The 14,961-nt window shown below is 38.0% G+C and overlaps 2 protein-coding genes and 1 non-coding gene across 3 annotated transcripts; 1 reads left to right on the top strand and 2 right to left on the bottom strand.

Annotated features, from left to right (window-relative positions):
- Positions 1-1,088: 1,088 nt before the first annotated feature.
- LOC113728971 (heat shock cognate 70 kDa protein-like) lies at positions 1,089-3,907 on the bottom strand. The gene is made up of 2 exons (XM_072077971.1): positions 3,479-3,907; positions 1,089-2,947 (listed from the first exon to the last, which is right to left on the bottom strand). Exons 1-2 carry the CDS (start codon positions 3,690-3,692, stop codon positions 1,209-1,211), a joined length of 1,953 nt encoding a protein of 650 aa, XP_071934072.1. The 5' UTR covers positions 3,693-3,907; the 3' UTR covers positions 1,089-1,208.
- A 4,122-nt stretch (positions 3,908-8,029) lies between these two features.
- LOC113728960 (inner membrane protein PPF-1, chloroplastic-like) lies at positions 8,030-13,378 on the top strand. The gene is made up of 11 exons (XM_072077969.1): positions 8,030-8,499; positions 9,082-9,192; positions 9,389-9,463; positions 9,610-9,670; positions 10,170-10,243; positions 10,351-10,455; positions 10,659-10,766; positions 10,849-10,952; positions 11,660-11,809; positions 11,896-12,022; positions 13,077-13,378. The coding sequence occupies exons 1-11, from the start codon at positions 8,170-8,172 to the stop codon at positions 13,182-13,184; spliced, it is 1,353 nt and encodes a 450-aa protein (XP_071934070.1). The 5' UTR covers positions 8,030-8,169; the 3' UTR covers positions 13,185-13,378.
- A 601-nt stretch (positions 13,379-13,979) lies between these two features.
- Positions 13,980-14,606, bottom strand: LOC113728965 (uncharacterized). The gene is made up of 3 exons (XR_011840009.1): positions 14,474-14,606; positions 14,230-14,297; positions 13,980-14,118 (listed from the first exon to the last, which is right to left on the bottom strand). It is a non-coding gene; the product is annotated as an uncharacterized protein (transcript).
- Positions 14,607-14,961: the final 355 nt, after the last annotated feature.

The raw sequence follows: 14,961 nt of genomic DNA, 5'->3' as shown, positions 1-14,961 counted from the left end.
TCGTATTTATAATACTGATATATTGGAATTATGCAACTTCTGCTGTTATTGTTTTAGTAGATTTGGAAAAAAAATATATTCATTCATAATGTTGAAGTATTTACGTGTTCCTTTATTGATCATTTGCTGAGGCTTTGGTTCTTTTGATGCCCTGGGCAAAAGAAATTAGTGAATGGAGCTCAATTCAGCAACCTTGGGGGCTACTCTTCTTTCGGCTATTGGGGCTCCTAATGTAATTCAAACTAAGTGATGGATGAATTGGTATTTTACAATGTTGTGATGTGATAAATGACATGAAGGCTATGTATTTTAAGTTGTTTGTCTTGTCAATCTATTCGCGTCATGGATTGCCTAAAAGCGCGATTGTTGTGTAAATGCTTTAGCCACTGCCTTGATTGATGCTAACATGATGAAGCCTCCCCCTGCCACTTGCAAGTTGCACGGTGATTAAAAGGTGCCTTGTCAACAAGGCATTTGTAGTTTTTTTTTTTTTTTTGTGGGTGCCTAATAAAAGTTTCTTAGCGTGCATAATCCATTTCTGAGTTCTGGCTTTCTGCACTTTTCAGGGGATTATTTTTCTTTAAACAGTTTACCACCAGCCGCAGAGAATATTAAAATTTTTTACGCAGTTTCTAGCATACCAATTTCAAAGCCAACTTGACTCAAATCGACAAGTTACTTGTCTAAACCAATGGAGTGGAGGCGAATGCTGGCAATTTCAAATATTACTCGTCTAAACCACTTGAATGGAGATATAACCTTTCTACATCTCTGCCAGAATGTATTATGATCCCTCTAGTTTCAGATATAACATGAAATCCGCGTAAAGGCTTAATAGCTTTATAGCGGCCACTGGACTGGACAATTGCGAAAATGCTCTAGTTTCATCACTCCCCAGCGAACGGCCCTTTACCATATATGAACACCACTTAATCACTGTGTGCCGAGATTGCAGACGTGGTTAATCAATTTACGTCTTAGGATAAAACAATTCTGGTGTTTACTAATACAAAGTTGTGAACCTGAAATATTAGTTGACGACTTAACAGTAATACGGGCCAAAAAAAAAAACTGATTAACGAGATGTATTGTCTAAAAATTTCAATTAATAAGAGGGTAAAAAAGAAAAGGGGGCATAAGGAGCCCAATTCATAACTATCGCCAACAAAAGCAGTATTGTGCACTGCAAAATTGCCTGATCATTATCTTTAATCAACTTCCTCAATCTTTGGTCCTGCACCACTTCCACCGCCAACAGATGGACCATCCTCATCCATAGCTCCCCCCATACCACCATCAGCACCACCCTGGTACATCTTGGCTATGATGGGATTGCAAAGGCTCTCCAGCTCCTTCATCTTGTCCTCGAATTCATCTGCTTCAGCTAGCTGATTACTGTCAAGCCACTTGATGGCCTCCTCTACAGCATCCTCAATCTTTTTCTTGTCAGTGGGCTCAAGCTTGGCACTGATCTTCTCATCTCTTATTGTGTTCCTCATGTTATAAGCATAATTTTCTAAGGCATTCTTCGTATCCACCTTCTTCTGGTGCTCTTCATCTTCAGACTTGTACTTCTCTGCCTCCTGCACCATTCTCTCGATCTCTTCCTTGGAAAGCCTGCCCTTGTCGTTGGTGATGGTAATTTTGTTCTTTTGACCAGTGGTCTTATCTTCAGCAGAGATATTAAGGATACCATTTGCATCCATGTCGAAGCAAACAGTGATTTGAGGAACACCCCTAGGGGCAGGAGGAATACCACTCAATTCAAACTTTCCCAGCAAGTTGTTGTCTTTGGTCCTTGTTCTCTCACCCTCATAGACCTGAATTAAAACTCCAGGTTGGTTATCTGAGTAGGTCGAGAAGACTTGCTCTTTCTTTGTGGGGATGGTTGTGTTTCTGGGAATCAAAACAGTCATAACTCCACCAGCAGTTTCCAGACCAAGGGACAGTGGAGTAACATCCAACAATAACAAGTCCTGCACCTTCTCATTGCCTTCACCGCTCAAAATTGCAGCTTGTACAGCAGCACCATAAGCAACGGCCTCGTCAGGGTTAATGCTCTTACAGAGCTCCTTCCCATTGAAGAAGTCCTGCAACAATTGCTGAACCTTGGGAATCCGAGTTGATCCTCCAACAAGCACAGCATCATGTACACTGCTTTTGTCCATCTTGGCATCCCTCAAACACTTCTCCACAGGTTCCATACACTTCCTAAACAAGTCCATATTCAGCTCCTCAAATCTCGCCCTTGTGATTGTTGTGTAGAAATCAATACCCTCGTACAAAGAATCAATTTCAATTGTAGTTTGAGCAGTTGACGAGAGGGTCCTCTTTGCCCTTTCACAAGCAGTTCTCAACCTCCTCAATGCTCTTGGACTCCCGCTGATATCCTTCTTGTTCTTCCTTTTAAACTCCTGTACGAAGTGATTAACCATTCTGTTATCAAAGTCCTCACCTCCCAAATGGGTATCACCAGCTGTAGCCTTGACCTCAAAAATACCCTCCTCAATTGTGAGCAAAGAAACATCAAAAGTACCCCCGCCCAAATCAAAGATCAAAACATTCTTTTCACCAGCGCTAGTAGCTTTCTTGTCAAGCCCGTAAGCAATGGCAGCAGCTGTGGGCTCGTTGATGATGCGCATAACATTCAGGCCAGCAATGACACCAGCATCTTTAGTTGCCTGACGCTGCGAGTCATTGAAGTAAGCTGGAACCGTAACAACCGCATTCTTGATTGTCGTACCAAGATAGGCCTCCGCAACCTCCTTCATCTTTATGAGCACCATCGATGAGATTTCTTCAGCTGCGAACTGCTTTTCTTCGCCTTTGTAGTTCACCGCTATCATTGGCTTGTCACCAGGGCCGGCAATCACTTTAAAGGGCCACAACTTGATGTCATTCTGCACTGAAGAATCACTGAGCCTCCTTCCTATCAATCGCTTGGCATCTGAAATCCACAAAAATCAAAGTATCACAGATTAGATACAACAGCTCACATTCTACTATTTTGCATATCAGAATTACCACTACTCTAGATGATCGCTTGAAACCTAACATATAAACCTTAATCAACCGGAAACAGAACCTGAAATACAACTTCAATCCGCCAGAAACACACACCTTATTATCTCTCTCCCTCTCTCATTCATTTCTTTCTTTCCCTTTTTTTCGTTATATGAACTAAACTCAAAATCTCATAATAGGAGACCAAGCTGGACAAAGTTAAAGACCGAAACTCAAATCATCCAGTTGCAGTTGCATCCAACTTCGCTTAAGAAAAAAATAACATGCAAGAAATTCAGAGGCGGTGATCAACCAAACTTCAAAAAATTAGCTCCAGGATTCATACTTTATTGATGATGCACCACATCTTACAATAGAAATTAGAAGATTCAAACTATTTGATGCATAAAATAACAAGTAATAAAAATTCCGAAAGCATTAAGCAAAGAGCGAAAAAGAAGAAAGAATTGCATACCAAAGACAGTGTTGGTGGGATTCATAGCCACCTGATTCTTGGCAGCGTCACCGATGAGACGCTCCGAATCAGTAAAGGCAACATAGGACGGCGTCGTTCTGTTTCCTTGATCATTAGCTATGATCTCGACTCTGTCGTGTTGCCAAACTCCGACACACGAGTAGGTCGTCCCCAAATCGATCCCGATTGCAGGCCCGTCACCTTTTCCGGCCATGTTTCTCTCAAGAAATTCAACAACAGCGTACAAAATTCAATAGATTATCGAAAAGAATACTTTTGCTTGTTAGCAGAAGGAAAGAATAGTGGTTAACAAGACTAGGAACCTTTTCCTTGAATGGGAAAAGTGGGAGACGGGGACTGGGTTATAAAGGAAAGTTTGATTTTCCAGAACGTTCGGACAGAGAGTTGTGAGCTGTCGGATTGGGCTTTTTGGGTTGATTAATTAACCATTCCCGCCTGCCCTTTTCCTGGCGGTTTCAACAAGGGGTCACTCTGGTTGGTTCGAGAAAATTCGGGTTTGCCTTTTGAGTTTTTGATTTACTAGTAGAAGTCAATTTGATGACCAGAACAGGAGTGGTGTGCGTCGTTGGAAGATCTTGGGTCGTTGAATTGGCTTTTGATAGGACCGTGTCGGCGTTTCATTTTAGCGCGTGCAATTGGTGTGCTGATTTCCGTAATCGGCCAATCAGCTGGATGCCATCTTTGCCGCTTGCCAAGTGGGGAAGCAAAACATTTTCGTGGACTACTTTCTTTTCGAGTTAATTTTACTTTGCCGGCACCATCTGAATGTACCGAAATACTACCAGCACTTAATGGGCTAATTGATCCGAATATTGATGAAAAAAAAATCCTTCAGACACTTGTGGGTCTGACAGTAGTCCGGTATAAGTATATGGCACCTGACACCAAAAAATTTTTTTTTTTTTTTAAAGACACATGGGTGCCGGGCTGACTGACAAAGTCAGAAAAAGTTGGCTGCCAGGCACTCTCTGCCCGGCAGCCAGTCAGATAGTAAAAAAAAAACTTCGAAGGGCCTCAATGCAATTCAGACAAAGTGGCTCAACTGCAAAAGCTGGCTGCCGGGCACTCTCTGCTCGGCAGCCAGTCAAAGTGTTTAAAAAAACATTCTTTTTTCAACAGCCTGAATCAGACTTTTGTTGTTTTATAAACCTAATCCCAGAATTAACCTCAAAAGCCGGCAACTCTTGAGGCAATCCCAGGGACTTATATCCCAACCCAAACCCAACCCCAACCCCGATGTGGGACAAATGTACCTATAGGGGGGACCTGCTGCTAAGTGGGATACTACCACCCAATACCCTTTCAACCCTGAGGCAATTTGTCTTTTTTCAACAGCCTGAATCAGACTTTTGTTGTTTTATAAACCTAATCCCAGAATTAACCTCAAAAGCCGGCAACTCTTGAGGCAATCCCAGGGACTTATATCCCAACCCAAACCCAACCCCAACCCCGATGTGGGACAAATGTACCTATAGGGGGGACCTGCTGCTAAGTGGGATAAACATTCGGCAGGCTATATTTAGGGTTTAGGGTTTTGGGGTTTAGGTTTCAGAAATGCATTCTTTTTTAGGGTTTGGGGTTTGGGGTTTAGGTTTCAGAAAATATTTATTTGTTAAAATTTATCATTTGTTTGTCATTTGTTTTGTCATTTAATTTGTTTTAACAAATGATGAAACGTGCATCATATATAAAAGAAAATGTAGTGAAATAGAAAATTTTAGTTTGCGTATATAGTAACTTTAGTTGTAAATAGTATTAGGTATTATAATCGGTTATAATCAGGTATTATGATTAAAATAACAAATAAAGGTGATTACCAATATAAAGAACTCACATTAATTTTTAAAAAACTTCTTGCCATTTCTTCTTGTCTTTCTTGCATATTAAATCAAATATTTGAATCATACAATTTGTTTATCTTACATTTATTTTTTCATCTTACATTTATGTTTATCTTACAGTGATTTTTTATTGCATAATTTCAAATAATTATAAAATCTTTATTTCAATTAAAACTTAATAGACAACTACTTCAAATGGCAAAAAAAATAAATGCTTACATATTATTCAATCGACTTAACGATATATAGTTACTTATAATATAATAGAATATTTAATTAATTATTTTAATTTACCAAATATAAGTATTGAACATTAAATAATGAATAAATTTTTAAACGGCCTTTTATTATAATTTTAATATACATAATATTTTTCATCCATGCATAATTTAATTTTTTGAGTGTCCAATATACTTCTTTATGCATCTCCGCATCTGCTTTGCTTCTGCTTATTGCGCGCAAGAAAGTGAACTTTTCACCATAGAAATGTAATCAATGTTTAATTTTTACCTCTACTTTAATTCCGTGGATTGAAGAATATTGTCAGAAATACATTCTTCTGCCGCATTTTTTTTTTTAAAACAAGCCGGCAGCCAGCTTTTCACACAGGTAGAAGCCAAACGCATGGCTAATCTAACCACTTCTTCTTCATAAAGCGCTATAGCTTTGAAGGTCGTTTCATAGCTTGCCAAATGTTCTAGTGCTCTAACAGCTACCCTTTGCTCTAACCCGGGTCATCTTTCCTCCAAGAAGCTCCAATAATGGTGGTATAATTCCCCAGCATCAACAGCTTTGACAGCATACTCGGCATTGTTTATCGTGTAGGAACCAATAATATGGCTAATCTACTCGGCATTCATCTTATAAACAGTATGTGGTCCATTTTTTTTTTAAAACAAGCCTGCAAAAGGGGCAAATCTGAAGCAAAAAAGTGTGAAAAATTCACGGGAGCTACATTGTCTGAATTGCATTGAAGCCTGCCGAATATTTTTTTAATATTAATTATGCAATTCAGTTGAGCCACTTTGTCTGAATTGCATTGAGGCCCTTCGAATTTTTTTTTTTACTATTTGACTGGCTGCCGGGCAGAGAGTGCCCGGCAGCCAACTTTTTCTGACTTTGTCAGGTGCCCGGCACCCATGTGTCTTTTAAAAAAAAAAAAATTTTTTTGTTGTCAGGTGCCGGGCTGTGTCAGCCCGGCACCCATATATTTATACCGGACTCCTGTCAGAACCGCAAGTGTCTGAAGGGTTTTTTTTTCATCAATATTCGGATCAATTAGCCCACTTAATGTGATTCCGACTTCTGATTTATTGTCAATTGTACCGATCAATTTTACCTCGTCCTCTTTTAGACATTCAGCTTGATTGCATTGAAGTTGTCTAACGTAGGGGTGCTACCAAGCCACTTACGAGTGGTTTGATCAAAAGTTTCGCTTGAAATCGATAAGATCGAGTTCGAATTCGATCGAGGTGCTCGTTATAAGTAACAAGTTAAGTTCGAGTATCGAAAATAAATACTTGAGTACTCGAAGAGTCCAATTGAGTATTTGTATTATTTATATATTATATGTTTTAATTATATAATGATTATTATGTGTTCGTATTTTAAAAAATTTACATGAAATAATGTTTATTAAAAAAACGATGGATGGAAAATGGTAATCTGATAAATCTAAAAGGTAAAAAATTAAAAACAAGAAAAAAATCACAAGTACAGACTCGAGTTCAAACGAGTCGAGCTCGAGTTTGATTTTCATTATATCGAGTCGAGTTTGAGTTTCAAGTCCGATGAATATTGCCCTTTTTTTTGGGTCAGTTAATATCACCTATGTATGGCCCTAGATTACAGCTTGGATATTTATGATGCCATAAAGAACGGGAAAAGGAAAAAAAAAAAAATTATCCGACAACTCTCGATGCACTTTGTTGTGTGAGCTTGACATATTGACCCTCAAGTCCATATATAGGATTGTCTTTGCTTATTATATTACCATTTACTAGTACAACTATATATACATATATATATATATATAGATATTGGAAATAATATAACCCTAATTTAACATACAATTCATGTAATTACTATAGAATACAATTACTACTACATGTATAACTATATTTATTTACACATTTACACGCACAGGCATGTGGTCAAATAGTAACCCCATAGCTAACAACTTTATCCCATCTTTTTTCCAACTCCATTAATTTTATTTCAAGTATTATTCTTTCAACATCATTGCCCCCTCAAATTAAAATTTTGTGTCCATTCTTGTAATTATGTACGAGTTCATATATATATATATATGTGTGTGTGTGTGTATTTCCCTAATCCATTTACAAGCTTCGTGTTATTACATGCATAAGTACTCGTACGGGTCATACGGTGGTGTAAGTACCAAACTTATCCATGATAGATGGCAGCCAAGAAGCTAATTTATTTAACCACTTAAACAATCTTGGCCTGAATTTCCATCAAATCTAACCCACCATTTTCCTTGCTTTTATGCGGTAGCAGTGTACCGACCGTGCACGAGTCTTTGCCAATTTCATTTTCCAGCCAAAAGAAAATTTTAAAAAATTGCCAACTACAACGGAATAGAACTACTACTACTACTTAGGCCAAATAAATAAATAAAATATTAAAGATTCGGATAACACACGTCCAAATATTTTTATCATCCATCATCCACAAAATTTTGCTCTTCCTCCCACGACGCCTCTCGTTCCCCTTTCCGCTCATGAATTGAATTCTTTTCTCTCCTCTAATTTCCTCTCGCGGAGGAGAAAAGAATTCAATTCCTCTCTTTGATTTGAATTTTCACCCATGGCGAAGACTATAATTTCTTCTCCATCTTTTCTCGGAACTCCACTCCCTCCCCTCCCTCGCCATGCTTTCCTCCCTCAACGCACTAGACATATCAGTACCACTAGAGTCAAATTCAGCCTGCACGAGCTTCCTCCTCCAATTCACAACTCAATAGATTTCGGCGCAATTGTTAGCCGGGCCGAGAGCTTGCTCTACACTTTAGCTGATGCAGCTGTGGCTGTCGACCCGGCTACTGGTGGCGCTGCCTCCGACTCCACTACCGCTGTTGCTCAGAAAAGCGGAGGCTGGTTCGGCTTCATTTCCGAAACCATGGAATTTGTCTTGAAGGTTATGCTCTTTTTACTAGTCCCGATTATCCGTTAAGCAGTGATTTCTGCCGAACTTTTATTTAGTTATTCATTTATTTATTTATTTATTACTGATATAGCTGGGTCCTTGAGAAAAAAAAAAACCTGTCAACCTCGGTTTGATTGATGAATATGTCATGTGATTGCCGTAATCTGTTTGCGATTGCTGCAGATTGATTGGGCTTTGATGGATAGTTTGCGTGTTGCTGTGAATATTAAGTATGGTATTAAGTATTGAGCTGTAGTACAAAGTAAAGATCAATTTGAGGTTATTGATGAGTGTGCAAAAGGACACAAATAAAGTTGAAATAAGTATGCAAATTACTTTCTTTTAAGTGAGGCTCAATCGAACTTTCATGAAAAGGTTTTGATTTGCAGAGGTTTATTCATATCTGCTCTACAAGGACTTCTCATTTCATTGGACCTATAAGTGAAAACTATCACATTATTTCTTGTTTTGTCGAATGTTTAAGGAAGGAAACTAGTTTAGAGAGAGTATTGTGCTTCCTTTACCTCGAGTTAAATGAAAGCTAAATCCATTTTCCTGATTTATTCCGTTCAGATACTAAAGGATGGGCTTTCAGCTGTGCATGTGCCATATGCCTATGGATTTGCCATTATTTTGCTAACTGTCATTGTAAAAGCTGCCACCTTCCCTTTGACCAGACGACAGGTGAGGTTTGGTGCCACTGCCATCAAATCAAGAAGACATTCACTTTTGGGCTGATTGGAAGAATTTATTGAACTAAAAGATTGCCACGCCAATTTTGCATTTGTGTCCTAGACTATTGCATCCTCTTTCCCCTAATGTCATGGAATTCCATGTTCATCAGAACATTCTAATTTGATAAAGAATAATGTTTTGGAAGGTTGAATCCACCTTGGCAATGCAAAATCTTCAACCAAAGATCAAAGCAATCCAACAAAGATATGCAGGAAACCAGGTCAGTTACCTTTATAATTCTATTCTTATTATAGAGTGATCCACAATTCTTGACACTGAAATCATGGTCTTATTGGTCAGTTAATTGTAAATTTCTTCTAAGGTGAAAACTGAAACTAGCAGTAACTCTATTTTATCCTATCACAGGAAAGAATACAACTTGAGACAGCACGTCTCTATCGGCAGGCAGGAGTTAATCCTCTTGCAGGTAAATTTGGGTTAAGCATTTTAGTTACTTATCTTTTGCGATAAAAGCATGGACTTGTTAATTTTTTTTTTTTTGCCTTTACTTAGTCTTATTACGAATGTTGTAACTGCGAGAAGCTACTATTCTGATTGATTATAGACTTGCACCTTTACTTAGGATGCTTAATTTGTGGCTTGACCCTCTATTGCATTCTCAAGGAAACTGAGGCAACTATACAAAATTGGCATCTCAAGATACTCAAAGCTGTTGTGGTTGTTCTTGGGCATTAATTTATTTCAATGCCATTGCTTATTATGGCATCAGCTTCAATCCTAGTTTAATTGTTGTTACTGCTGAATTGCTTGAAAGCTTCCTTGAGCTTGTTCCTCAAATTTCTTCTCCTAAAAAATCAGCTAATCTAGTTCTAGGTTCATGTGATCTGTTATCTCCATTTTGATATTATTTATTAAGGTGTTGGGATTGTCATGCTAACTACACCAGTGCTTTGAATGGTTAACAGGATGTTTCCCGACTCTAGCCACAATACCAGTCTGGATAGGTTTATATCAAGCTCTTTCTAATGTGGCAAATGAGGTATTTGAGAATAAAAGTCATTTTTTCAAAGTGATTTTAATGCGGATAAATTTTATGTGTGCAAAAGTAGTGACTGCAGAATTATTGTGCAAAATTATGAATTATAGGGACTATTGACAGAGGGTTTCTTTTGGATCCCTTCTTTGGGAGGCCCAACTACAATTGCTGCACGGCAGAATGGTTCTGGAATTTCTTGGCTCTTTCCATTTGTGGTAATTAATTCTTTGCAATCCTTTTATGTTCTTCTGGTGAAGTAATACTTGATCCTTATTTTTTTTATTGCATTTGTTTTTCATATGGTGATTTTTGACTATCAAGTGTATGATACACTCTTAAAGAGCCATCATTTGAAAAGCTAGTTTATGTTTGTGTCAAGTAGCAAGGGTCATACTTAATTGGTTCCATGTGGTTGCAGGATGGGCATCCTCCACTTGGTTGGCATGATACTGCAGCATACCTTGTTCTGCCTATCCTCCTAATTGTTTCTCAATATGTATCGATGGAAATCATGAAGCCTCCGCAAGTAAGAACTAAATTCATCTTTGATAATTTGCTTTCCTTCAGCAATCTTCCCTTTCCTAATTTTGTTTTTGTTATTTTGGTAGACAGATGATCCGGCACAAAAGAACACTCTTCTTGTTTTCAAGTTTCTTCCATTGATGATTGGTTACTTTTCCTTGTCTGTTCCATCTGGATTAACCATTTACTGGTAAGAATCGCCAAGCAGTTCACGCAACCATGTGTATATGTCCCTTGCACATTTCTCTTTTATAGCATCAGTATCAGTGCAAGCTGCTTGGATACACTGGATCAAGAATTTCTAAGTTGACAATGGTCACACAGTTCAAGCGAACAATTATCTTTTCGTTTTGAGAATGAGAAAGTTCTAGTTATCTCTTTTTGGGTTGTGGGATTAGTTAGTATTCCCTGGTCTAAATATATGCTTGCATTGTCTGACTAATGTTGGTGATGCATCCAGCCACTGAACCTTGGACTAGAACTGTAAAGTGAAGTCTCTACATGATTATTTTTTATTTTGTAATCTCATTATGCATTTATAGGCAACTCAACTATGAGTTTGTATACCACTTTCTTGTTGATCTTTTTCAGCTAGGCTATGCTGCTTTATGCTGGGGTCTGTTTGATGCTTTTTTTCTGATGACTGGGATCAGTATATCATACATATTGCTTTCATTCATGAAACCTTTTTGTTCATTTTGCTGCTGGAACTTCAGTTGAATATACCTTTCTGCTAAGAGTTCTTTGTTGTCACAAGCATCTTCATCAGACATTTTTTCATATAAAGTTTGAGCATGCTTACTACTAACTCTTGTTATATTTGCCCTCGACATACGAACCTTAAAATCAGTCCTTAACGGGTTGGTGCTAAATGTGATCCTCTTGTTGGATGAATAGGTTCATAAATAATGTGCTGAGCACAGCACAGCAGGTATGGTTGCGGAAATTAGGTGGTGCAAAGCCTGTTGTAAGTGAGAATGCAAGTGGCATAATCACTGCTGGACGTGCAAAACGGTCTGCTTCCCCGCCTGAGCAAACTGGTGAAAGGTTTGTGTCTTATATTTTAGAGTTGATCTTTTTTCTTTGAAACGCTTCTGGTAGTACCTTAATGGTGAAATTGGGAAAATTTTCAGATTTAGGCAATTGAAAGAGGAAGAGAAGAAGAAAAAATTGAGCAAGGCTGTATCTACAGTAGAAGTTGAGACATCAGTGTCTGTCTCTGATTCTGGAGGCGAGCCAGATGAAGAGGCCAAGTCCAAGGTAAAATTCAGCTTGTAATGGTCAACCTAATGAGCTAAAGTTTACATGGGATTCCCTGAAAACGTTGACAATGAATTGTTTTATTTACTGGTCAACTAGGATTGAGGAGTCAGAACTAAATCCTCAACCTCTTTGTTGTGCATTGGCCTCTATCTACTCATCGCTTTCTATGTTCAATGTTTTATAATTAAGGACTTATTTTATTTGATGAAGCATATTGAGGTTATATATTAATCATCTAGTAACATTGTAGTTATGTCCACATTTCTCTGTCTCAATGATTCATTAACGGAATTTCATGTCATTTTCTTCTTTGTTTCATCAGGCCGGCCAGTTAAGTTTCATAGATTATAGGAATTTTTGAATAACCTGACATTTGCATGTAACAAGTGAACTTAGCTACAACTTTGACTTGCGCATTGACTGCTGTCTTTGTCTTTATCAAGTTTATAATAGTCAAAGATGGGACATGGAAATCTAGTTTCCTTCTTCTTATGAGTCAAAACTGAGATGAAGTGATGAATGCGACATGCTTATGGTTTTGTGGGGCAGCAGAAGTAGAGTGGGATCACTGTTAAAAGTGACTTAATTAACAACAAATGGACTTCTGACTAAATTTAGTCATTGACAAGACCTGGAGCTTAGATGCGTACTTTCATGTGATATCACCATATGCTTCGGAACTTTGAGAGAATTCTGAAAAACATTAAAGAATGTTTTGTTTGTGAAGATTAATTATACCATGGCTGCCCAAAATGAGGATTTCTTTTCTGCGTCCCGAGTAACACACTTAGATTAAAATCTACTAGTACAGCACACAATATCCATCATTTTTCTGTTAGCTCGGGAGATGGCTATCCTGGAAAACGATATGGAAATTGATGTAAAAGCATAAGCTCTTTGAGCTTGACGAATTCACCTTAAATCAGGGAATAAACAATTTCTTAGGACCAAATTGGAGCTAATACTACTTTTTAGGGAAATAAATCTAAAAATCTTTCTTTTACAAGTCTCTTGCATTGGAGTATCATATCTGCTTAAATGTTGCTGACAGGATAATGAGGTTCTGGAAGAGGCTGTTGCTTCAAGTGCTGGTAAACCAGTTCCAGAATACAGTAGACCGAGGAGGAGTAAGCGGTCAAAGAGGAAGCGCGCGGTATGACAATCTTATGCTAAATTTTGTTAGTTGTGAGTTAACGGTGTATCTCTGAACACTATGTACTTTAGTCAGTGTATAGTTGCCATTTTTCATGCTGGTCATTTTTTTGGAATTGTGCTAGCTGTACCAATTAGTCAATCATTTGATAGCTCGAACAAACCACATATTAATGACAATAAGGCTGCTTTTTCTGTTTATTAGACCTTATGTATAGTTACAAACTTTCAGATTTTACGAAATCCTATGACATTCAATATCAGAGTGAAGAGCACTTAGTAGTTTAGCGGGCGAATTGTATGTATTTGGTACTTGAAAGCTTCAAAGACCACTTTTATCGCGAGACACAGTGAATCTTGCAAAGTTGTTTCTCGTAAATCTAGAACATTTTTTGGCTACCCTTTGGCATCTAAATATTAAGTTAAAGAAGTGGAACATTTCTGCCCACATAATCGTACTTTTTGAAAGAAGATTATGTCTATTTGGCAAACCACAGGGAATAACACAAATTTGGCTTTTATTGAACGGGTTGTTAATTTCCATCCTTGAGTAGACTTTGTTTCCAAGCATGTGTTTCCAGGTTGAGATGCAAAAGCATGGTCTTGTGGTGATCTTCTGGATTTCTTCACTAATCTGATGCTTTACTTATGGTTCTAATTCTTGCTTTGCTTTGATATCACTATCCTTAGAACTGACTGCTATTTATCTAATGTAGCAAACATGATTTGAATGTCAAAGATTACCCGCTTTTCTACAAAGCAATAATCCTAAGCATAAAGTTCATCTGAGTTACAAAGATACATCTAACCTCCTGCAACTTCGAGAAATAGTGTTCCCACAGTGAATAAGTACAATGATCGCTTTATGGCCTTGATGGTGGGAGATGGTTTCCACTTGGGTTTGGTCCAGATGGTGCTTTACGTGTTTTCTTCTCATTTGCCTGCATGAATTATTCATCCTTTAGGTATATAATGAGCCACACGACCATTTTGTTAAGTAAAATGGTGGTAAAAAGATATCAAAAGAGAGTAGGCAGGAGTACTTCACGTACGAAATTACTTGCAGTGTGCCCCATTTTAGATCTTGAGTTGAATTCTGCAGGGCTGATCTTGAGATCAGCTGTGGAAGTGATTCAGAAAGTAAACTTCTTAAGACAAGATATGTGCATGTATATATACTCCTTAAACTTGCTCCTTATTGATATAAATAAGACTCAACAGAATGTTCACGCAAGAGAATCTGTAGGAAAAAAGGGAAGAGTTTGGGCTGGGGGGTAATGGGGACCAGTTGCATACCTGATTTTGCAGCTTGAACCTTGGAGGTGAAAGTGAAATGGTGTTGAAATGTGGTAAGTAGAAGCCATAACAAGAGAAGACGATAGAGGAACTGGGGTATCTTCATATTAAGCACGGCCACTTTGAAGGCGAAATGGTTTCTGAAGTCGGGGTTAGAAGTGGGGGCTCATTTCAAGTAAGAGGAGAAGACTTCCAACTTCATATGTTTGGCAATCATTAGGAACTTGAAAACATGGAATCTTTGTTAAAGGCGCTTTGGATCCTATGCCATTTTCACTCCAGTGATAAGATGAGGGATCTGAGTTCTCATTGTGAGTTGACTTCTTTCCAGTAATCATTGCGTCCATGATGAAGTGAAATTTATACATATTTTCTTTTGAGTGCTTGAATCATGATGCTGGTACCCACTATTATATTTTTGAACTTTTTTTTTCTATATATATTTTGAACGGTGTTTGCTTGTACAAGTAACATTTTGTTTGCTTTTT

This window comes from Coffea arabica, chromosome 1c, assembly GCF_036785885.1.
Source record: "Coffea arabica cultivar ET-39 chromosome 1c, Coffea Arabica ET-39 HiFi, whole genome shotgun sequence".
In the NCBI taxonomy this organism is placed as follows: domain Eukaryota; kingdom Viridiplantae; phylum Streptophyta; class Magnoliopsida; order Gentianales; family Rubiaceae; genus Coffea; species Coffea arabica.
Note: the sequence above shows the minus strand (reverse complement) of the source record. Positions and strands in the feature narration are given on the sequence as shown.